The sequence below is a fragment of the Myotis myotis genome, unplaced genomic scaffold (assembly GCF_014108235.1).
Source record: "Myotis myotis isolate mMyoMyo1 unplaced genomic scaffold, mMyoMyo1.p scaffold_m19_p_6, whole genome shotgun sequence".
Lineage (NCBI taxonomy): Eukaryota > Metazoa > Chordata > Mammalia > Chiroptera > Vespertilionidae > Myotis > Myotis myotis.
In genome coordinates this window covers 30,955,073-30,979,741 of record NW_023416368.1, presented here as the reverse complement: position 1 = coordinate 30,979,741, position 24,669 = coordinate 30,955,073, and the positions used below count along the sequence as shown (strand labels likewise).

General features: G+C 36.8%; 2 protein-coding genes and 1 long non-coding RNA gene across 10 annotated transcripts in view; 2 read left to right on the top strand and 1 right to left on the bottom strand.

The window, feature by feature from the left end:
- Positions 1–240: 240 nt before the first annotated feature.
- On the top strand, positions 241–17,053 carry MYOT (myotilin). 5 transcript variants are annotated; one of them, XM_036314976.1, is made up of 11 exons: positions 241–365; positions 913–963; positions 2,883–3,446; positions 8,188–8,362; positions 9,492–9,596; positions 12,011–12,057; positions 12,599–12,731; positions 13,730–13,937; positions 15,484–15,649; positions 16,081–16,214; positions 16,425–17,053. In XM_036314976.1, the coding sequence occupies exons 3-11, from the start codon at positions 3,094–3,096 to the stop codon at positions 16,595–16,597; spliced, it is 1,494 nt and encodes a 497-aa protein (XP_036170869.1). In that variant the 5' UTR covers positions 241–365; positions 913–963; positions 2,883–3,093; the 3' UTR covers positions 16,598–17,053. The 5 variants fall into 5 exon arrangements, with proteins under 5 accessions (XP_036170869.1, XP_036170864.1, XP_036170866.1 ...); XM_036314971.1 differs by having other exon boundaries at positions 12,008–12,057; XM_036314972.1 differs by having other exon boundaries at positions 270–365; positions 849–963; positions 12,008–12,057.
- Positions 13,851–24,669, bottom strand: part of LOC118659015 — a 29,004-nt gene continuing 18,185 nt past the window's right edge. The window contains exon 3 of one of the 2 annotated variants that reach the window (XR_004968430.1): positions 13,851–13,973. This is a non-coding gene — a long non-coding RNA (uncharacterized LOC118659015). The remainder of the gene's footprint in view (positions 13,974–24,669) is intronic. The other variant, XR_004968429.1, reaches the window with a different exon arrangement.
- The window catches only part of PKD2L2 (polycystin 2 like 2, transient receptor potential cation channel), a 35,891-nt gene continuing 30,066 nt past the window's right edge, over positions 18,845–24,669 (top strand). For all 3 annotated transcript variants that reach the window (XM_036314969.1, XM_036314970.1, XM_036314968.1), the window contains exons 1-4: positions 18,845–18,875; positions 19,415–19,516; positions 22,044–22,177; positions 23,748–24,004. In XM_036314969.1, the coding sequence (XP_036170862.1) occupies positions 18,845–18,875; positions 19,415–19,516; positions 22,044–22,177; positions 23,748–24,004 (524 nt within the window). The remainder of the gene's footprint in view (positions 18,876–19,414; positions 19,517–22,043; positions 22,178–23,747; positions 24,005–24,669) is intronic.

Below are 24,669 nucleotides of genomic sequence, written 5' to 3'. Positions count from 1 at the left end.
TTTCTTTATACTTTTTTATATTCCCAAATTCATTGCTCTTCTCCCTACATGAGCTTGCTAAAGATCATAGTCAACATTCACATCTAAAATAAAGAGGCCTGAGAGAAAAGCTCATGTAATCCCACTCCTTAAATACCACTAAGACATCTGAGATATTGTTTAGATTGTGGACTCTTACTTTGACATGCCAGCATAGGTAGATGGACAGACAAGCACATCAGATGTCACTGTTTGGCAGCTGATAAAAGTCAGTGGTGCTATAATACTAAGCACAGAGCCACTAGATTAGTCTGTGAGGGAAGGGGATGCCTCTTCCTTCCCTTCAATAGTGGGTTAAACCCAGCTGGCACCCTCCAGAATTACGGGTAAGTCCCTTCTTTATTCCTGCTGCCGTTTTGGGTTTTGTTTTTGTTTTTTGTCCAAATCAGAGGAGCATGTACAGAAGTGGCCTTCAGATAAAAAGTTTGAAAGCCACATATCATAATGGTATTATACAAAGATTTGAAGAGAAAGTGCTCTATTCATTCCACTGAAACTGGAGGGCATTAGAGAAAGGGTAGAAGAAAAAGTAGTTATGTGTTATTATTTTTAAGTCATGATTTTTCCTTGAAAGGAGACACTTCGACTGACTGTAATTGTGGTGATATCCTACAGCTTCAAAATATCCTCAATCAGTTTTTTCTGCAAGTTTGTGCTATATTAGAGATAAGGAAAATAATGTTAAGATTTTTTAAAATAGGAGACTAGTATTTTATTTATGAAATATTTGAAATATATTTAACATAATTTAGAATAAAATGATAACTTGCATGTAATAGAATTGATTCTAGAATTGGATTGTTGAACAGTAACTACAAACATGAAGAAAAGCCTTTCAGAATTAACCTGTGGAAACATCTTTCTAAAATTTAGTGAGATGTATACAAAATAAAACTTTTGAAAGAAGAAATTGAGCTTCAAAAAGTAAGTAATTTTTAACTACGTAGACCGATACCAAAATGAACAAGATAGTTGACATTACAAAAATATATATGAAGAAAAATAGGGGACTTTTTGGAAAATATCTGCTGGCTGTTAAAGTTTATTTTTTGCTATTTGAAATAAATCTGAATCACTTGCCTGCCCAAAAAGGAATTTAGAAAACAAACTGGATTCAATTCTGCAATGTAATAAATAAACCAGTAACTACAAAACTACTTACCTTGAAATAGCCTTTTCTTTTCTTTTTTTAGAAAATCTAATTAAAGCCTCCTCTGGATGTTTTTCTTCAATAATTTAAAGGCCTAATATAGTTAACTACTAAAATGGAGTCTAGTTTAATATACTTGTGTTCTGAAACTTGAAGTTAAGGAATATATGACTTTTTAAGTCTTTTCAATAGAATCTTTCTCTTGGCTGTGTAGTTGCATTTTTGTTCTTCCCTAAAACTACTAGTTTTAATTTAAACTATATGCACAATTAGGATGAAGTTGTCTAGAAATTTTTCATTAAAAATACTTTTTTCTAGATAGGAAATTAAATAAGATTTTGTTTCAATAATGACAATTTGGCTAATTTTATCAGCTAAAAGTTTGATTTAGCATTATCTCAGTGTCAGTTCAAACTATGTGAAACAAACTAAATGTGTTTTGAACTAAATTACCTGATATTTTTAATGAAAACAGAATCAATGCTACAATTTACAGGACTAGTCCTTGTGTGTAATGTCTGTATATAGTCCTGCTTAGATATACCATACTAATGGAAGAAATCAGAGGCAAATATAATCCCTTAAGGTAATTTTAGTGACAAATAATTCCTCTAAGGAAAAATGGGGATCTACTATAGAAAGTCAGGTGAACCAATGTAGAGCTAAGTAAGAGAAATGGCACTCATCTTTTCTTGGTAAGGTAGAGGCTAGCTTCACAGTTGTCTTACTTCCTTCTGTACATCCTGTTTACCATTTCTTTAAAAAAAATGTTTAAATTAATCTAAAATACATATTAAACAAGTAAAAAGTAAAAATAAAAGAACATCCAAGATCAATAACTAGATAGTTTAATCTAAAAATAACAGAAAAAATCACAAATGTATCTGGAATGCAGTTGGTGACATACATTATATACATACAAAGAGACACAAACACGTAGTCACTCCTTAATTATCGTCTACTTTGTACTATGGCAGTGGTCGGCAAACTGCGGCTCGCGAGCCACATGTGGCTCTTTGGCCCCTTGAGTGTGGCCACGAAGTTTCAATCACACTGTACGTGCGCGACCGCACGTGGTATTTTGTGGAAGAGCCACACTCAAGGGGCCGCAGTTTGCCGACCACTGTACTATGGTCAATCTGAAATCAAGGGAAGAAAAAGAGGCAGTGAATTGTAAGATAAAAAAAATCCACTCAAAGTTGTTAACTGTCAATTATAGATGTTCACTCTACTTAGTGAAATTGTGAAAGGGCAAAGGAGTAAATACGGACATTAGAGTAACATTCTTTACAAAATAAGCATATATAGTTCCCCTTGATTTACCAAAACATCATTCATCACAGATCACAGGGACCTGAATTAACTGGTGTATCAGAAGAGCTGTTCATTGGTTTTGATGAGCAATGGGAAGGATTCAAACTGAATGAAAGCTGACATGTTATATATTTAACTGCTAATAATTTTTAAATAATTAAATTTCTGTGGTTAATGAAACAGTAGACTCTGGACAAAGAGATAATCATGAGACATGGAAAAAGTCATTTGTGCAAATGACAGAGAAAAAGGAAGTGTAGAAACCTGCAAAGTTCTACACAGAGATAACCTTGAAAGCACTTAAGTTCCTAAAGATGTTAAATAAACAGTACTGTTCTTTGTGCAAATATTGTAACTGAATAATTTTCTCCTTTTGAAGGAAAGACATTCTTCAAGAGAAGGCCCCTCCATCAAAGCCAGGAACACAATATTCCCAGGATCTCAACAAGAAGGGGCAGACCAAGGTTGCTTCTGATTCCTTGCGACCTTCTATAATTCCAGGCTTGCAGTGCCAAATTCTGGACCCCAACTCTTCAGGAGCAAATCATTATAGTAATAAATTGCCTTCATCTCCCGTATACCAGCTAAGCATGTTTAACTACGAACGGCCAAAACACTTCATCCAATCCCAAAATCCATGTGGCTCCAGACTGCAGCCCCCTGGACCGGAAACCTCCAGCTACACTAGCCAGACCAAACAGTCTTCTATTATCATCCAGCCCCGCCAATGCACAGAGCAAAGATTTTCTGCTTCCTCAACAGTGAGCTCTCACATCACCATGTCCTCTGCTTTCCCTGCTTCTCCCCAGCAGCCTGGTGGCTCCAACCCGGGCCAAAGGGTTACAGCCACCTATAACCAGTCCCCCGCCAGCTTCCTCAGCTCCATATTACCATCACAGCCTGATTACAGTAGCAGTAAAATCCCTTCCACTGTGGACTCCAAGTAAGTGAGTTTTTAAAATATATGCATATGGATATATACTGCATATACAATGTCCAAAGATGGTGGGGGTAGGGGGAGGTAATGCTGTAGTTCATCACTATCTAAAAAGGCAATGTGACCTCAATGTCTGATCTCAAAATTCTCCTAGAACACCTTGAACCAGGGTACTGGCAATAAGAGATCATCTGACCCATTATGCAGTGTCCAGGCTGAACTGAATCAAATCATCTATGACCCCATACAATTAGCCATTATTTTCCACCTTCAAAAAATATTTCTAATATACCAAGGACAGTGACTATTGCCCCAGTCCTAAGCTAAGTTCCTCATGCTGTAAATTTAATTGCTCTGGTTCTGGGCTCAGCTGAGATGAAGAACACCTGCCTGCTCATCCTCAGATAGGATTTCCTTTCACATAAGCAAAGGCTATTAAATTTCTTCTCAGTCTCTACCTTTCTTCCTTTCCATTTTCCCCTCTGATGTTGAATATTCACTTGGCTAAAAAGAAAATCTGGGATTCAGACACTAAAATGTATGACTTTTCCTTATTATGTTCAGAAAAAAGGCTTGAATAGATAGATACAAGTTTACAACCTTAAGGTTTCCTTTGATGATTAAAACCACACTTTGTTCAAATTGGTTAGGCTGATCTAAACACAGGGAAGAATACCTGCAGCCTTATGCAAGCATGTACTATTTTCACAGTCCTAAAACTGTAGTAGGAGAACCTGATACGAAGGACATAGTGGTTGTGCTTTTTTTAAAACATGAACTGAATACTTTGTGCTTATGTAAAGTTAGGGCTATCAGTTTTCCTATTCCTTGGCTGGCTAGAACATCAAAGAATTAAATCAGAGGCATCTGAAAAAATTGTCTGGATGGAATGTGTTTGTTGCAGGCTGACAAATTTGCAGACATTCTTGCTAATTTCTCTCAGTCTTCTATAGAGGCTAATTTTTTTTCTAGAGATTCCTACTGTTGGTGACTACTCTGGAAACCTAATTTAACTGACTATAGCATTCAACCTGCAAAGAAAACTTTTTAATATTTTTAAGAATAAAAACCAAAAATTTGTTAAAATCCTATCTACTAGGCTGAACCATTTGAAATGGCTGATAGCTATTTTAACCTACAAAAATGGCCTGTCATATGTCTGATCTAAGATATTTACTTATTTTAGTGGTGGGGGGGGGGCCGGCGGAAGAAACATCAATTTATTGTTCCACTCATGTATGCATTCATTGGTTGCTTCCTGTATGTGCCCTAATTGGGAATTGAACCTGCAACTTGGTGTTATTAGGATGATGCTCTAACCAACTGAGCTACCCAGCCAGGGCTCAATCTAATAATTTTAAAAGGTGTATTCAAGAATTAAAAGCCCTCTCTTTCTTTTCCCTCCCAAATTTCCATTATGTCAATTATAACACATGGTAGATTTTTCTTGGTAACATTTTATCCATCTAACTTTCAGTGATTTCCACATTTCTTATATGAACATTTTAAAATCTAAAATAACCTTTTCTGACTATATTTTTCTTAATAAAGTATTTCAGTCCTACTCCAAATTCCTGTCCAGAAAAGAAAGCCATCAAATAAATATTACCGAGCCTCAACCATGTGTACAAAACTAATAAGAGATAAAGAACGGCAAAAATGGAGAGGATAAGAAATAAAACATAGGAGGTCCCCAAACCAGAGATCAAAGATCCAGCTTTAGCTGTTCCATTTTCAGCAACCACAGATAACCCTTTTAATCTGCCCACAGCCACTTGATACCCATTCTATGCCCAGCTGCACACGGTGGAAAGCTCTGGGCCTTTGAACATTTGCGCGCCAACTCCCTCATTGTTATCATGGGCTTAAGTTTGCCATGTCTTCTAAAATAATCTCTTGGATTCTGACCTAGAGAAGTTTGAAAGTTTTATTTAGCTTTTTATCAGTAGGATAAACCACCAACTAGAAACTGAGTGGAACTCTTTAATTCTAATGATTCCTTCCAAAAACTTTGCTGTGTGATATTCAGCAACTTTACCTTACCCACTCAGTGACTCAGTTTTCTGATTCGTAACAAAATTAAGGATCTGGGTGATAACAATAGAAAAAAGACCTATACAGCAGTGTGCAAGTATAAGTTTATAAATATAAGTAGATATCAAGTCCTAACACTTAAACCATCTGAACTGGTAATAATGGGTGAATTCAGTGAATAAAGTGACTGATTCTCAGGCTTGGTTTTGATAATCCCTCAAGATTTCTCAGAGATATTATGAGAGTCTGAAAAAGAATTATTTAATAGTAATTCACTCTAACAAATGTGTGACTTTTATAAAGATGATAGGTTACCATTAAAAAAAATAGGCTATTTTAACTTCATACAGTTGGAGGAACAGATCTATAAGACCAAAGGAATTTTACTATTTCAACCTGAGAATTCAATCGCAAAACAAACAAATGAACAAAAACAAAAACCCTACTTATTTGGTTTGGCTATTTACTTTAATTAAGGATTAATATAGACAACCTTGAAGATCTGAAATGTAAGAAGAGGAAATGTGTATCACCAACTTTCATTACAGAGCATCTTGAATACAATGAAAAACATTCATTCATTCAACTGATAGTATTACCTATACCCAAGCTCTGTTAGTGGATATAATGATACAATAATGAGTAATAAGACTTCTTTTTCAGTTATGTTTACAATCTAGAGATTACTAACCAAGTCCCCAAAGACTACAAAAATTAAAATTCTGGCTCCATTCAGAGAAGATACATTTCCACTTAGCTTAAAAATTCTTTTTCCCATTTTGTTAATCCTCTGGTGAGGATATTTTTTCCATTGCTTTTCAGAGAGAGTTAAAAGGGAAGAGAGAAGGGGAGAGAGAGAGAGAGAAACATCAATGTGAGAAAGATACATCAACCGATTGCCTCCTGAAGGCACCCCTACCAGGGGTGGGGAGCGAACCCACAACCCTAGTATGTGCCCTTGACCAGGAATCCAACCTACCACCCTTCGCTGTGAGGGCTAATAATATTCCAACCACTGAACTACACCAGCCAGGGCACAAATTCTTTTCATGATTATTGAGAATATTTGAATAAGAACATGTCACAGAAGAGAGCAAGTTTGTTTCATCTAGGTAACTGGAGAATGTTTATTATACTAATGGTAAAATATTCATTAAAGGCCACTTTCCCCACATTAAATAGATATAAGCTAGCATTTATATGGCCCTAAGCGACTAAACTATGTGAAATATAAACAAAGCACTGTGAAAACTGTTCCTTACAGATCTAATAGTATAGGAGTCTCAAACTACTACCTCTGCTCTCCATCAGAATCAACAAGGGAACTCTGGGAGGAGCAAGAACATCTTAGAAGGAAATTTAGGATCAGAACTTGAAATAAGGATTTAAACCAAACTCTTCAACTGCTATTCAAATTTGCTTTTTTTCTCTCCAAATCTCCCCTTTTATTTTACACTTCTTTCTCCTTCCTTTCTCATTCCTTTCTTTTTCCAAATATCATTTCAGCAACATTAAAGAAACTGTCATTACTTAGAAGCTATTTGTTATATAGTGCCATATTTGCATTTTCTAGAATAAGAAATTAATAGGAGCCCTGGCCAGTGTGGCTCAGTTGTTTGGGCATCATCCCATGCACTGAAAGGTCACCAGTTCAATTCCAGGTCAGGGCACATACGTGCCTGGTTTGATTCTCTACTGGTTTGATTCCCAGTAGAGAGCATGCAGGAGGAAACCAATCGAAGTTGTACTCTCAACATGCATGTTTCTCCCTCTCCCTTCCTCTCTAAAAATCGATTTTAAAAAATCTTTAAAAAAAAAAAAAGTAATAGGAATTGGAAATAAAAGAAAAGCCAATGACTATGTAAACTGTACACTCCATTTAGCAACAGAATAGTCACTAAATATCAGTGGTTATACTGGTAAATGTGTAACAATCAGCTGGAGGAAGGAGCCATGATCTGTGGTACTTACCAATTTACCTGGTGTAGATATTCCCACCACATCATGAGATCACAGGGAGCTGGGAAGAGATGCTAAAAATCAGCCCTCTTGAGCTCATATGAGTCAAGCACATCACTGCTTAATATCCACCTATAATCAAACTTAGGAAATTCAGTTTTAAGATTAGAAGTGCTCTCAAGCTACAAGTAACTAGACTTACTCTCACCTCTTAGGGAAGACCTTCAAGAAAGGACATGCTCCTTGCACCTAATCTAAATTATTCCTCCTGCTACTTTTCACTTGCCAAAATGAAAAGAAACAAAAAAGCTGGTAACAACTCTTATAAAATCCTTCTTGTTACTAGGGAAATTAGTGTTTGTACTAACACTAGTAGTACTAAGTGTTAGATTCAATCTATCTAAAGGTGACTGACAAAATAAGGCCAAGTCTCTTTTAGATACAAATCTTTTTTTTTTGGTAATATATTTTGGAGTAAACAACACAAACCTCATAGACAACAGTACGGTCATTACCGGGGAGAAATGGGTGTGGTGGGAAGCAGAAGAGAGTAAAGGGGGAATAAATGGTGATGGAAAGAGACATAAATTGGGGTGGTGAACACACAGTACAATATACAGATGATGTATTATAGAATTATAAACCTTAAACCTATGTAGTTTTATTAACCAATGTAATCCCAATAAATTCAATTTTTAAAAAAGATACACATCTTAAATATCTTCTTTTTAAAAAATCTTTTTTATTTTTAAAGCTATCAACAACTCTCAGTTGGCCAATCTGTGAATGCTAAGCCATCCCAAAGTACAAATGCTAAGCCCACACCAAGGACTCCTGACCATGAAATACAAGGATCAAAAGAAGCTCTGATTCAAGATTTGGAAAGAAAGCTAAAATGCAAGGACAGCCTTCTTCATAATGGAAATCAAGTGAGCAAGAAGTCTATTTTTTTTTAATATATTTTATTGATTTTTTACAGAAAGGAAGGGAGAGGGACATGGAATTAGAAACATCAATGAGAGAGAAACATCGATCAGCTGCCTCCTGCACGCCCCCCACTGGGGATGTGCCCGCAACCAAGGTACATGCCCTTGACCGGAATCCAACCTGGGACCCTTCAGTCTGCAGGCCGATGCTTTATCCACTGAGCCAAACCGGTTAGGGAAAGAAGTCTATTTTATACAAAAAGCCAATTAAACTATAAAATCTAATCTCAATAAGAAAGGTCTTTCTGTCTCACAGATCTATGACTGTATAATCAGCAAGGAATAGGATAATCTTTTTTTAAAGGAATATTTGAGCCCTATTAAATGTTTCTCTGCATGAAATCACCTCTTTGGTGTGGAGTAGTAAAAAATGAAGCAAATTAAAAATCAATCTGAATGATTTAATATTTTCTGTTTTAAGCATTACCTCTCATAAAATATGTCTAATAATCAAATAATAGGAAATATTGTCAACCTGATTTCTTCATATATTTGGTAAATATTATTGATGGACAAATAGCTATAACTTTTATTATGTAACTCTTACTGTGTACATTGTATTTAGTCACCTATCTTTGAAACAGTACTATATGCCTTTAACCCAAATACATTTAACATATCAGTTGCACTGCTTTCAGCCAGAAGTTAGTAAGTCAAATATTCAGTGTTCAAGTAATACAAGTTCTTTCTGAAAGTGAGGACATGTAGTACTATAGTCAAAGACAGAGGTGATTGGAACATAACACAAGAAGGAAGGGAAAGAATTTCCCTTGACTTAGGAGAGCCATATTCAAGGGTGATTATGCCTGCTCTTCCAATGAGCAAAAAGAAAACAAGCAAATATCACAGATGAAAGAAGTGGCACTACAGTAGAAGGAAAGGCTTTGAATGAAAGAAAATAATTTTTAAAACATAGCATCTACCTATAATTCTAAAGACAGAACTTTTTTGGTAAAATTCATAGTGGTTTTAAATTAACCACTATTTAAAACCATAGTGGTTTTAAATTAACCTGTACAAACAACTTATATTAAATCTCATTACCATTCTCTTTAATGACATTTCTTTAAAGCGGCTAACATATGAGGAGAAGATGGCTCGAAGATTGCTAGGACCACAGAATGCAGCTGCTGTGTTACAAGCTCAAAATGACAGTGAGGCACAAGATTCACCACAGGTAAATTAAAATAATCTTTATCTAACTGGAATCCTTTTTGTGTGTATGATTTTTAAATATCTGCTTTCTAAATGTTTATAAATAGCATTCAAAGTAAAAGTCAATCGCTTCCCTGGGAGAGGCGGTGATAACCTAAAATATATATGTGAAGTTTTAATTTTACCCCCTTTTCTGGTGGTTCTAATATTCCCTAAGAAATGTCACATGCCCAGCCAGCATGGCTCAGTGGTTGAGTGTCAACCTGTGAACCAGAAGGTCACGGTTCAATTCCCAGTCAGGGCACATGCCCAGGTTGCGGGCTCAGTCCCCATTAGGAGGAGTACAGGAAGCAGCTGATCAATGATTCTCTCTCATCATTGATATTTCTCTCTCTCTCTCTCTCTCTCTCTCTCTCTCTCTCTCTCACCCTCTCCCTTCCTCTCCCTGAAAATAGTAAAAATACATTTGTTTTAAAAACACTTTAAAATGAAGGTGGTGGTACCAGGAAAAGAGACAGCAGCAAAATATATCATTATGAAATCAGAAAATATAAATCCTACATTTTTTGTACACTTCAAACAAAATGTCATCAAACTATGTATAACTGAAGTTTACCATCTACAAATACAAATATATACATATTCAAACCACCTTAAAATGACAAAGTAAAAAACTTACTAAAACGTTTTCAGCTTAAAAATGTACTACTTATAAATCCCTCAAGCTTCCCACATATCTTTTTAAAAAACAATGTGAATCTTCTAATGTCAGAGATGATGACCAAAATTTTTGGAAATTTTGAGTTTAACTGGATTATTTTTAATTTTTTAAAAAAATAGTTGATTTGCTTGATCACTAAATTGTTTTGACATTTTGCTTAGAAAATCTTACTGCCAGCCAAAAATTGTGAGTTTTAAGAATTTTGTTTTAAAATGACAAAATACATTAAACATATTCATCCAGAAATAAATTATTTGTAATGATCTGCTGTGTTGCTGTACAGATGTTTTTCAGATATTTGAGTAGGAACTATATTTTTCACTTCTTTGTATCTCCCACTATGCCAAGAACAGTGAAATATATAAACAGGCATTAAATATTTAATCAATTTATTAACTCTACTATAATTTCCATCAATTCCTGATTTTACTTTCAAATAGAAATAATTTTCTGGTGCTCAGATAATAAATTCTAAAAGATGTTTGCTTAAATTAAATATATCTTTATTAAGCAGGAAGTAACTAATGTTGTTTTTCAAAGACTTTTCATAGCTCTACACATGTCTTCCATGAAGTCCATCAGGATTTTGTGTCATGAGCTAAAAAGAGAAGTATTTTCCAGTCTAATATGTGTTTACTGCTGTTGGTGCCACTTTTAAGCAGCAGGTATAATACCCTGTATCTACTGCCAACAAAAATGACTTCATGTCTATTCCTGTTTTACTAAAGGACAATCTGTACTAAGTGCTCCCATTGCAAATATACCAGAGGGACACACCATCCTTTGTCAAAAAAAAAAAATAGTCAACTGGCCCAGCCAGTGTGGCTTAGTGGTTGAGTGTTGACCTATGAACCAGGAGGTCACAGATCAATTCCCAATCAGGACATTGCCCAGGTTGCAGGCTCAATCCCCAGTGGGGTTGTGCAAGAGGCAGCCAATCAATGAATCTCTCCCATCATTGATGTTTCTATTTCTCTCTCCCTTTCCCTTCCTCTCTGAAATCCATAAAAATATATATATTTTTAAAATAGTCTGAAAAATGAACCACTATCAACTCGGTCTCATAAATCATGCCTGTCGAACAGTCTTATTAATTCTGAGGATTTCTTGCTAGAATATTATAAGGTCAGTGCAGTATGTTTTAAATGTTTAAAAGCTAAATATATAGAACTGACCATAACTGTAAAAATACAGTTAACAGAGAAATGTGTCCACGTCCTGCGTGGTTCAGGGTTCAGGATCTGGAGAATGGCCGCGTGCAAATGACAGAGATGAGACAAGAAATAATAATTTGGAAATACTGGGGGCCAGGAGGGAAGCCCAGTGCGAGGGAAAGGACTTCCACTAGTGCGTAGGCCTTGCCAACCTTTTATTCAATTTTGGATACACATCTAGCTCTTAGACAGGTAATTGCAGTAACAGACAAACTATCTTAAAGGCCAGTAAATATTAGAAAGATTTACTCTGAGACTATTTGGTCAGGAAATTGCTTGAGCCCCCATTGTCTGGACTAAACAATCTGTGCGTAGCTCTGGCCCTTGCCAGGGGCTCCAGGTTCACCAGCGTTTGGGATCCTTGTTTACACTTCTCTGACAGTGAAGACAATGGGTGGCTTCCCACAGAAATGTTCCTTTCAACTACAACTACTTAGTTCTGCTTCATTTCAAGCTAACAATTATATGTTGACATTATCACTCTGTTTTAATTTCAAGCAGCACAATTCAGAACATGCACGGTTGCAAGTTCCTACATCACAAGTAAGGTAAAAAATAATTTCATTCTAAATATATATTTTGCTATCTGAAATTTTTTAGCTTAAAAATGTAACCCTTTTAAAGCTCTCAAGCTTCTCATATACCTTTTATAAAAAACAATGTGAATTTTCTAATGTCAGAGATGGTGACCAAAATTTTATCTGGCCCTGGCCGGTGGTGCTCAATGATTAGAGCATCGGTCCATACACCAAAGGGTCATGGATTCAATTCTCAGTCAAGGGCATATACCTGGGTTGCAGGTTCAATCCATGGGGTACTCTGCATTTTAGTAGATCAGTTTCTTCACCAATTCATGGCATTGTAAAAAAGAAAGAGTGCAATTTGTACCAAATGTTTTTAACTGCTACCATTTCTAATAGTTATCAAATATTCCACAGCTAAATACAGCCCTAAGGCCTTTCTCCATTGTTACTACACTATCAAACAGTATAGACTCTGGGGTTTCAGATTTGATGGCTAAATTATGTTTGTGTGAAAGTAAGAACAATTACAACTTTTTGCATAGTAGTTATTAAAATACTTTTGTAGAAGTAGATCATCTTCAAGGGGAGGTGTGAATGATGAGGATGCAATCCAGGAGAAATTTTACCCGCCTCGTTTCATTCAAGTGCCAGAGAATATGTCAACTGAAGAAGGGAGATTCTGCAGAATGGACTTCAAAGTAAGTTTCAAAATATTGGAAGAAAATTAACAATGGGATACTAAGTTTTAAAAAATGTTCTCTTCCTCTTCATAGCTTGCTATACAACTTGAGAAGTAGTATGTATAGTGGATAAGAACACAAATGCTAGAGCCAAGCTTACCTGGGTTTGAATCCTGGCTCTGCCACTTTCCAGCTATATAACCTTAGACAAGTAATTTAACCTCACTGTGCTAATGAGAATAACACAGAGAATAACAAATGTACCTACTTGATAAAGTTGTTTGAGGGTTGAGTAAATAGGTATAAGGTATTCACAACAGTGCCAACCACCTAATGAATGCTCTAAGTGAAGCTATAATAATAGGATTTCAAAAGTAGAGTGCCTCTTTAGTTCTTCTCCATTAAGAAATTCAAGCAACTCTGCTTTCTCTCTGCCTAGAAGAGTTCTTCAAACTAGGCCAGCTTTTCCTACAATTTCATTATCCTCATTTTGGAGAATTTTTTCTTATAAAATGCTTTTCTGGATTGAAAAACATTTTATAAGAATGAAAGTCAGTATGTGGACTTAATTGTTAAGGCTTATATAAGAACACTTAACAAACTGCCACTCATACACCAGAACTACAGCTCGAGAACACTGTTTTGGAAAGGTTATTCATTAGATCAGCAAGCCTCACATATATGTGCTTCTGGGACTGCTTTTGCAGTCACCATTAGCCAGAAAAGCCATATGACTTCCATAGTCCTTTATTAAAAGATCTTAAAGAGCCTGAGGTTGCACATGAAAGAGCTAGATGTGGTTTAAGATAGTCATAAAATACTATATTAATTTGAAGAGTTTTAATTTATACTGTTTTGTTAAAAATTATTGAAAGCAAATATCTTTTTAAGCTCTTGCTTTGCATTTTCAATCACAAACCCACTAGGGTACTGAAATTGTTAAAATTCATAGACAAATGGGTTCCAGTGATGCTATCGTTTAAAACTCTGTTATCTCCTTATGTTTTCATTTCTAGGTGAGCGGACTGCCAGCTCCTGATGTGGCATGGTATCTAAATGGAAGGCCAGTTCAATCAGATGATTTTCACAAAATGATAGTGTCCGAGAAGGGTTTTCATTCACTCATCTTTGAAATGGTCAGAGTTTCAGATGCAGGGGCTTATGTATGTGTGGCCAAGAACAGAGCAGGAGAAGCCACCTTTACTGTGCAGCTGGACGTCCTGGGTAAGCCCTCCAAGAGATCACGAAGTATCTTTAATCCTGCAGTATTAAAAAAGAAAGTATTAAAAAAGAAAATCCTAGAGGACTTCATAGTTAAGGTTAATGTCCACACCATACAACCCAGTAGAACCCCAGTTTTTACCCAAAAGCCAAAAATGAGGTGGGAGGATGAGGGGGATAATATTCTTGAGGAAAACTCAGTGAAATTAGAATGATAGATCTACCACCAAAGCTTTTCTGGAAAGGAAATAAAGAAGTGGTACAATTTCAGACAGACCAATAAGATAGTAGAAGCATTTCTATAGATGTAACAAACAGGTCTTAAAGTGAAAAATTTTAGTCTAATCATTTGTCTGGTCTACAATCTAAAATAATCAATCTGACACATTTTCACAGAATTGTCGTAATCATGCATAGTTTAAAACTGAAGAATAAATGTCAACTTTTACCTTAGACTGTGTTCCCTTTACTAGGACACTCATCTGTAATTATGATAAAAACATGCCTACTAGCTTTAGAAAACATGTATGGCAAAACTCATATCTTAAATGTTCTTTGTAAGGCTATTCTCATAAAGTTGATGTTCTATTTTAAATTATTACAATTTAAATGCTTTAAATATATCACATTTGTAATGGTTTAAGCTATGGTATATCACATAAAAGAGTTTGCTATCATTCATTTTTTGTTATATAAAAGCTTGACAACTTGAAAAATTTTCTTCAGTTTGTATTCTACCCAGATCAATGAAAAATCTTTAAAATTATTCTATGATATAATAAGGGGCCTCAGTCTAAGAGAAAAATGGATGATCTAGAAATCAAAAAGCAAAAAGTCAAGTGATTAAGCTTTGGGCAAATCCTCCTTGCGCCAATAGTTTCAGAAATGCCATAATGTTAGAGCTGAAAGAGACCTTGGCAGGCATCTGTCCAATCTCCTCATTTCTCCCTCAGAAAAGCTAGGGTTATGGTATTATAGTATCATTTCCTCTTATCCTTCAGGTATTTGAAGAAAAGACAATCATTATTGACATTTGTATATTATTTTATTGTTTACAAAGTGCTTCTTCATTCATTATCTCAATTGATCCTCAGAATAATTTTGTATGGTAAGCACAGCAATCACTATTGCCTGTGTATTGTATTATTTTACAATGGATAACACTGAGCCTCAGAGAAACTAAACAAAATTTCCAGAAGTTGGCATGGCTAATGGAGCAAATAGAGAATTTGAACCCAAGTTGATGGTACTCTTTTGCACCACTCATGCTGCCTCTCTATAGATGACATGATAAATGACATTAAGACTTAAATTCTTTGAATGAAACATGATTATAAATTCAATGCATCATTACCTTACTGTTTTAGAACTCTGAATTGTATAATACAATGGTATTGTATATTATTTTAGCAAAACTAAAACATGAAGCTTCCAATCTTTTTTACTTTTAAAAACTTTTATATCAACATACAAATTTCATAATACTTTGGTTTGATTTAATATCTTTTTTATAATATTTAAAATACTTGATTTTTTTATTAATATGTAGCAAAAGAACATAGAAGAGCACCAATGTTTATCTATAAACCACAGAGCAAAAAAGTTTTTGAGGGAGACTCAGTGAAGCTAGAATGCCAAATCTCAGCTGTACCTCCACCAAAACTTTTCTGGAAAAGAAATAATGAAATGGTACAATTCAACACTGATCGGATAAGGTAGGATAAGTATTTCAAGATTTAACTCTAATTTACTTTAGTCAATCCAGTTACACTTTGAAATGCATTATAAATGGCATGCATTTGTGATCTCAATTTGTCTCATTTTTAAAACATATATAGAAATATAAACTTCATTAAGCCAGAATCCACTAATCAGAAATTTAAAGCATAAAGTAGGCTAGCATTTAGCTTGTTACTAACAATAAACAAAGATGGCTCAAAGAAATAGATGATATAAACAAGATTTGCTGTGGGGATATTTAATTCGAGAAAACTAATAGCTATTTGGCAATGACTAAATATAGCCTCAGAATTCCCAAATGCTTCTTTTTCATATTAGTCTGACTTTGTAGATCACGAACATCCTAAATAAACTTTCACAGGAAAATCAACTCCTATACTTTCATTTTTTAATTGTTTCTTTTCAGCTTATATCATGATAATTCTGGAAGAGTTACTTTACTGATAAAAGATGTAAACAAGAAAGATGCTGGGTGGTATACTGTGTCTGCAGTTAATGAAGCTGGAGTGATCACATGTAACACAAGATTAGATGTTACAGGTATGTCACACTGATATAAAGCATTAAGTCAAGTGTTATAAATGACTTTACCAGGAAGTCACAAATCCCAGCATAGCACAAAATCTGAGGGATTTTTCCTATATATATAATCAGTTTTGGTTTCTTTTTCTTTTCCTAGTCTGATATGAATGTCTAGTGCAACCCCTTTGTTTAGGTTTTCTAAATTAATTTTTATTTGCTCTATTTCAGCCCGTCCAAACCAAACTCTTCCAGCTCCTAAACAGTTACGTGTTCGGCCAACTTTCAGCAAATATTTAGCACTTAACGGAAAAGGTTTGGATGTGAAACAAGCTTTTAACCCTGAAGGAGAGTTTCAGCGTCTGGCAGCTCAATCTGGACTCTATGAAAGTGAAGAACTTTAATAACTTCACCAACATTGGGAAGCACAACTACACTATTAGTAATATATTCAATTGAAGTTTTGAAATAAATCGATAGCTGTATTAACAGATTATGACTTTCATTAGGTAATAAAACTAATGTACATTTATAATATTATTTATCCTTTGACTCTTGCACATTCTATCTACTTCTCTGGCTCGTGAAGCCAACAGAAAATCCAGGTACATGGTTTGTAATTGTAGAAGACTATCTTAAATTAAAATGTGGGATTTTAAACATTGAAGTCATACATTTAACAATTACAGGTTACAAATTAATATCAACTTTTTAGACACAACTAATGCTTATAAATACTGGTACTGCTTTCTAAATACTGTTTTACCCATTTTCTCTTATACGAATACTAACATGGTAATCAATTATCTGAGTGTTCCGAAGTTTTATCTCAAAAAGAATAAAATTTCAATTACTTAAAACAGACTGCCTTCTCTTTACAAAACCCTAGATCTTTAACATAAAACTTCTGGTTTTTATTTATCCAACAACTAGCAAACCTTAAGGATAACAAGTTCCAAAAGAACATTATATTCTAGAACGGTGTGTCTTCTTGGTAAAAACTCACGGCTCGATTTCTCCTGAAACTGGGCCAGATTTTCCAAGGTTTGCACTTCAAAAGCATGAGGAAATCTCTCCTGAAATTCTCATTGTTTTATCCAGATAAGTAGCTAATTCTTCAAGATCTTTGAGACTATTGAACTCGATGGAATCTGAACTATTTGTAGCCCTAACTGGTTTGGCTCAGTGGATAGAGTTTCGGCCTGCGGACAGAAGGGTCCCAGGTTGGATTCCGGTCAAGGGCATGTACCTTGGTTGCAGGCACATCCCCAATAGGGGGTGTGCAGGAGGCAGCTGATCGATATTTCTAACTCTCTATCCCTCTCCCTTCCTCTGTGTAAAAAAATAAAAAAATATATTAAAAAGACAAAAGCAAAGCTTGGATTTAAAAAAAAAAAAAAAAGAACAATCTGTAGTCATCTGCTTAATTCTTATATTTAATGTAAACCTGAATAGCTGTATTTTGGGGTTTTTTTCCTCCTACATTTCAAGCTCAGATAGCCTGTTACATTAAAAAGCATACTTTTGTAACCATCGGAGAGTCTGCGCGCAGGAAAGGGCAGACCCTTTTATTAAACTGAAGCTGGGACAGCAGCCTTTTCTTCTCTGGCCCCTGTCCAGCGGCTGTTAGGCCTCCCTGTCCCTTTTATCATCGGTAGCCTCTGACCCTCCCTGCTGTGTGGCCTCGTTTTTGCTTTTTATCTGCACATAAAACAGCATTTATCAACATCAGTCTACATCTCTTTCGGGAAAATAACAAAAATGGCTTTATTTCTTTACTTTCAAAACAGCTTGATGGTTTTCCCTGCTGGCGGCCCCAGGGCCCTTCAACTGATTCCCGCTGTATTTTCCTTTCACCGGCGTGGGCGTCCCTTCCGCCTCCGCCCGGCCGGCTCGGGTGCCCGTTCACAGCGGGTTTGCTCGGCCTTTTCTACAGCTGGTTTACGAACCTCCCTCGTCTTAGCAAAGCGCCGGGCCAGATGTGAGTCTGGGCCCCCAAGGAGTACTGTTTCGGCCGGCCTTTTCCATAATCACTGCAACGCTGGGTTATTATTTATTTGTTCGTGTTTACCTATGTTAACGTTCCCTTTAGCCATACCGAGTGGGAAAGGAGGCTGGAAGCTATTTCTGGCAACATCTCTCGGCTAATAGCCAGTTTCTCCGAGAGCAGAGGCAGGGGGGGTCTCGGTTTCGCCTCGGGCCCAGGCGTCCGGCCCGGCCAGCCTGCACTTGGATAAATTAGCCTCTCGCACCCTCGGTTTCTTCAGACCTAAAATGAGGACAAAACACCTACCTTTCAAGAAGGGGTGTGTGAAGACCAAACAAGCCAATAAGTATTAAAAGTATTCAAAAAGAGTAGCCCGTTGTAGTGAGTTACCACTATTTTTATGATTAGCCGCAGGCCCAACGCCAGGTTTACCCTAGAAGTCGCCCTCCGCTGGAGGCGAACACCGCGCCCTCCAACCCCACCTCGGGCGAAGCGCTTCTAGAAGGTCCTCCGTGCGCACGCGCGCTCACAACCTGCAGCGCCGCGGGCGCCCCTCGCGGAGCGGCGGGCTCGCGCAGGCGCAGGAGCGAGGCGGCTGGCGCAGGCGCAGGCGCAGGCGCGGCGGACCCAGGGTGGTTGAGCCGGCGTCTCTCCCAGGCCCGCCATGCCTGTGGCCTCCCGTTGGCACCGAGGCGGTGAGGGATGCTTGGGGGGGGGGGGGGGGGGGTAATTTTGTAACCTCGTATCTGTTCCTGTGAGAGAGAGATGACCTCCAGCACCCTTAGCCTTCACGACCTCCCCTTTGCGGAGGACCGTCTCTAGACAGTAGGGAGTCGTGACCTTGACTGAGTCCTAGGCCGAGTCCTTTTCCCGTCCAGGCTTCCCAAGAAACGGTATTGCCTGGTGGAGGAAACGATTAGGGACAGATGTGGGGGGTTTATTTTCTATTTTGCTTTTTCCTTTTAAAACAGGACTGGTCTTTTCCTGTACATCCGTTTCATGTTATAAAATTTATTAGTATACAGTCACAAAATGCCTGCCCACTTATCCCCAAGGGGAAATGTTAGAAATTATTCCTCCCTTATAAAAGTGAGAAGAAAAATATAATCAGAAGCCACAGACCCTGTCCTTCACACAGGATAGCACTAAAAGTGGCTGGCTTTACATCATTCTTATTTCTATACATTATGAATTACATAATAACGTAAGGAAAATTTTGTTTTATATCCCACAGGGGCTCCAAAACATAACCTGCATTTCAGAAATGAAGTAGAAAGTAGAACCACACTTCAGGAGTTACTACTCTACTCTATTTTTTTAATAATCCTATGTATATGTAAGTACACAGATGTAGATGAAATGCTACTTGAACTAAAGTTATGTGGAGATGAGAAATAAAATGTGGACTTTATAAGCCATAGGCTTTCAGAATACTAAAACACACATACCAGTGGCACGTTTCAGACATTACCTTACATTCATTTACACTGACACTATTTCCAATTCTTAAGGGACAAAACTTGAGATCACTGATGTAATTAATGTAAAGCTTTCATAGTCAGCATTGGTTGAATTATTCCTTTCAGTTGGCATTTCTGTCTTGACTGTAAATTATTCCCTTGAGTTGGCAATTCTAACTTCTTTTAGAGCCATATAGATACACTGAGGCCAGGTGCATGAAAATAGTGCGGAGGGGGCTGGGTCCGAGCCCAGCCTGCACCCTCTCGCAGTCCAGGAGCCCTCGGGGGATGTCCAACTAAGCCAGCAGTCGGACATCCTTAGCGCTGCCACAGAGGCGGGAGAAGCTCCCACCACCATCATTGCGCTCACCAGCCATGAGCCAGGCTTCTGGCTGAGCCGAGCTCCCGCTGTGGGAGCGCACTGACCACCAGGGGGCAGCTCCTGCATTGAGTGTCTGCCCCCTGGTGGTCAGTGTGCGTCATAGTGACCGGTTGTTCTGCCCAGTCGATTTGCATATTAGCCTTTTTATTATATAGGAATAGGATTAGCTCAGTTTCATAGGTGAAACTACAAATGAGGCCAAAGGAGTTAATTTTAATCTGCTTTGTTCTTTTCCCTGTTCTGTTGCACAGTTAATAGTAAAATATGCTTGTGCTGAGTCACAAAACTTGGATCAATACAGATCTGTTAAGGAGGACTGGGAAAACTTCTCAACCTACTTTCCTCCTATGTCGGTCAATGTCATTGACTTCAGTTATAAAGAACATTTTTAATAATATTTTTACTTATTTGAGAAAAAGGGAGAAACATCTCATCTGCTACCTCCTGCATTACCCCCATAACCCAGATATGTGCACTGACTGGGAATTGAACCAGTGACTTCTTGGTTCATGGGCTGACACTCAAATCACTGAGCCATACCAGCATTTTGTCTTTAGAGTGCCTAACATAGAGTAGATATAAGCTCACCGGCCTGACTGACTTCATTTTGGTATGGACTTAAACCAGTGATGGCGAACCTATGACACGCATGTCAGAGGTGACACGCAAACTCTTTTTTTGGTTGATTTTTCTTTGTTAAGTGGCATTTAAATATATAAAATAAATATCAAAAATATAAGTCTTTGTTTTACTATGGTTGCAAATATCAAAAAATTTCTATATGTGACATGGCACCAGAGTTAAGTTAGGGTTTTTCAAAATGCTGACACGCCGAGCTCAAAAGGTTCGCCATCACTGGACTAAACACTGGTAATCATATATCAATTAATTAATAGGTTTGTAGGTGTGAGTTTGACTTGGATCTTGATTTAAAAGACAACTACAGCCAACCTTATAAATTAAGATGTCTTAGACTGGTTTTTAAAAACTACAACATTTAGGGAATAGAAAAATGTAAAAAGATCATAATCCCATTATTCAGGATCAAAAACCTTTATATAATTAGAATTGAAAACAACTTAAATCTCCATCAACGGAGGATTTAACGTTCCAGTGAAATAATGCAACATTAAAGAAAGGCATAGGCTCATGTGTGCCATGGAATGATGTTAAAGATACATGATCTGTAAAAACTAAAGGGCTTCTAGAAAAAAAAAATTATTCTACACTCCACTCTAAAACTCACCCACCCACCCCTAGAAAGAGAAAGAATTCTAGTTAATACTTGTTAAAATTATTACCAAGTGCCATAACATAGTTTTAAATGTTCCACATGCATTATCTCACTTCTCATAACAAAACTATGAGATAAGAAATACTATTCCTATGATAGGACTCAAACCGTTTGTAGTCAAAGTCTATAGTCTTTTTTTAAAAAAATATATACTTTTTTATTGATTTCAGAGAGGAAGGGAGAGGGGGAGAGAGATAGAAATATCAATCAGAGAGAATCATTAATCGGCCACCTCCCGCATCCCCCTTCCCCCCGCCCCCACAGGGGATTGAGCCCACAACCCAGGCATGTGCCCTTGACCAGAATCAAACCCAGGACCCTTCAGCCTGCAGGCTGATGCTCTATCCACTGAGCCAAACCAGCCAGGGCAAAGTCCATAGTCTTAACTACTCACCGTAGTATATTGCCTGCTTTCAATGTACGTAATAGAAAAAAGCCAACTTGCAGAATAGTATGTAGAATGCGATCTCATTTTTATAAAAATAATTTTCTTTATAAATGTGTGTGTATAGAAAAATCTGGAGAGTATATGCCAAATCTAACTCTAGCAGTGGAAGTACAGGAATCTTCTTCCTGATTTATATGTTTTTATTTTACTTTTATAATTAGACAAAAATTAAAATTGAATTTTAAAACAAAATTGGGGACAAATTATAAGTACATATTTAATCCTGATAAACTCAGTTTTTAAATATAAGTTTTTAAACAAAAAAATTCTTCTCCTTAGTGTCTTTTGGGATGGTAAACCCACATATGTATTACTTAAACGAAGTTATGTCATCTCTGTTTTTGGACACTTCTGTGCCTGGTGATGAAAGGACCAACTTTAAGTCTATTTGCAGCATCCCTGATTTTTGGAAGGTAAGGTAGCATGTGACTGTGGATAAAGTAGCTTTAGTTATTGCATAAACGTTTGGCACATGTAGTAGGCACTTGTTCCTACTAACTTTGGCACATGTAGTAGGCACTTGATACAGTGCATATTTGGTGAAGGAATGAATAAAAATGAATATCATTTCTTTATATTAGAGTCAACCAACCAGTGAGTGTTTATTGAAGAGCTATGTTCTCAGTGTGTGCTTATTTTTAAAAAAAATAAATTAATAAATATTGTCCTAGCCAGTTTGGCTCAGTGGATAGAGTGTCGAACCACAGGCTGAAGGGTCCTGGGTTCAATTCCCAGTAAAGGGCATGTACTTGGATTGCAGGCTTGATCTCCTGCCCTGGTGGGACATGTATGGGAGGCAACCGATCGATGTATATCTCTCACACTGATGTTTCTCTCTGTCTCTCCCTCTCCCTTCCATTCTCTCTAAAAATCAATGGAAAAATATCCTCAAGTGAGGATTAACAAAAAACTAAAATTTTATTTTATTTTATTTAAAATAAAATTAATCTTATTTATTGCATTTGGAAAATAGAAAACTTGCTTCTTATGTGATAGGATCCAAAGTCAGTCTATAATTGTGTATAGTGAAAATTACTCTTTAATTGCCCATAAAGTGAAACATAGGTTATGTGGGTATACTATACAACCCTATACTGTGTGAGTGTTACAGTAATGTACAGTATATAATAAAGAGTATATATATAAAATATAATTTTATAGTGTTTTTAATTGCAAAAGAGAATAATTCCTTCAACACTGAAACAGATTTGTTTTTTTTCATTACACTTAGCAAGATGCTTACATTGTGAGGAAAGAACAACTAAGAAAACAGTAGTTTCAGGTATCCCATGTCACAACCATTGGAGCTGGAAGAGGTAGGAAAGGCTTTCAAGAGGTGACTATTCAGTTGAATTTCAAAGGATTAGTAACAGAAGGGCATTCTAGGAAGAATTAAACAATATGTTCTCTAAGTAATTCTACATATGGGGCTATATTTGACATTATAGGCGTACTAGAGGCCCGGAGCACAAAATTTGTGCGCTCAGAGAGGTACCTCAGCCCAGCCTGTGCTCTCTCCCAATCCGGGAGCCCTCAGGGGATGTCTGACTGCTGGCTCACCAGCCATGAGCCCGGCTTCTGGCTGAGTGGTGCTCCCCCTGTGGGAGTGCACTGACCACCAGAGGGCAGCTCCTATGTTGAGCATCTGCCCCCTGGTGGTCAGTGTGCATCATAGCGACTGGTCATTCAGCCATTCAGTCTATTTGCATATTAGCCTTTTATTATATAGGATAGAAGATGAGATAGAAAAGGCCAAACTATGAATTAGGTCAAATAATGAAAGCCATGCTAAGAATTTGGAACTTATCAAGGAGACAAGGTCATCGTTATCATTAATATTAATGTTGGCTTGGTCAATAATTTTCATACTCATCCTCAAAATCACTGATTTTTATATTCTTATGGATAACATTATGAATGTAGAGTCTGTTATTCAGTTGACATGAAATATTTTTCCCATAACATTTATTTTTCCATGTGAAGTTTATGGAAGGACCCCTTTTGGAAGGTCTATACTGGGACTCATGGTACAGTAACAGCCAATTGTATAATTCAAAGAACAGCAGTCGCATCTACTCTGAGAACATACTCTTAGGAGTCCCCAGAGTCCGTCAACTAAAAGTCCGAAATAACACATGCAAGGTCTATTCATCCCTTCAGTTTCTGATGAGCGATTGTTATGCCAAATACACTTCTGAAAATGAAGACATATCTGATTTTGGCCTTAAAGTTCATACTGAGTAAGTAGCATAAAATTACATGTAACATTTTCTAGCAGCTTGCCATTGTATCTATAAACAATTGTGAAAATATGTGTATTTTCCAAATAATACCAACAGGGGTCTTATTCCAATAATAGTATCAAAGGACGACTCAGCAATGCAGTGTCTAAAAAGCAAAAAAGAAAGAGTTGAACCTGTTATTTTTTTTGTCTACCAAATGGTATATGAAGTGCTAACTCATTGGACACAAGGCAAAGTGTCCATTTTTGCTCTTATAAGACTCAATGAGCTCTTCTGGCTTTGGCCAGACTCACTTCAAACACATCCCAAATGCTTCTTGGGATCCCTAAGGAGTATCCTAGGTGTCTTGGGCAACTTTCCTTCTTTCTCACTGCAGCTTACTTCAATGATGTCTCTATTGTTGCTAACATTAAAAAAGGGGCAGTTATGCTCTACAGGCACTGCATCTGATGATGCCTGCCAAAGTTGTTATGACCATTGTTCTTCAAAATGACTGAGGCTACTGCTGGTGTAGACTCCTGTCCATATATATATATGTGTGTGTGTGTATATATATATATATATATATATATATATATATATATATATATATATATATTTAAATAAATGCGTGCCCTAGCTGGTTTGGCTCAGTGAATAGAGCATCGGCCTGTGGACCAAAG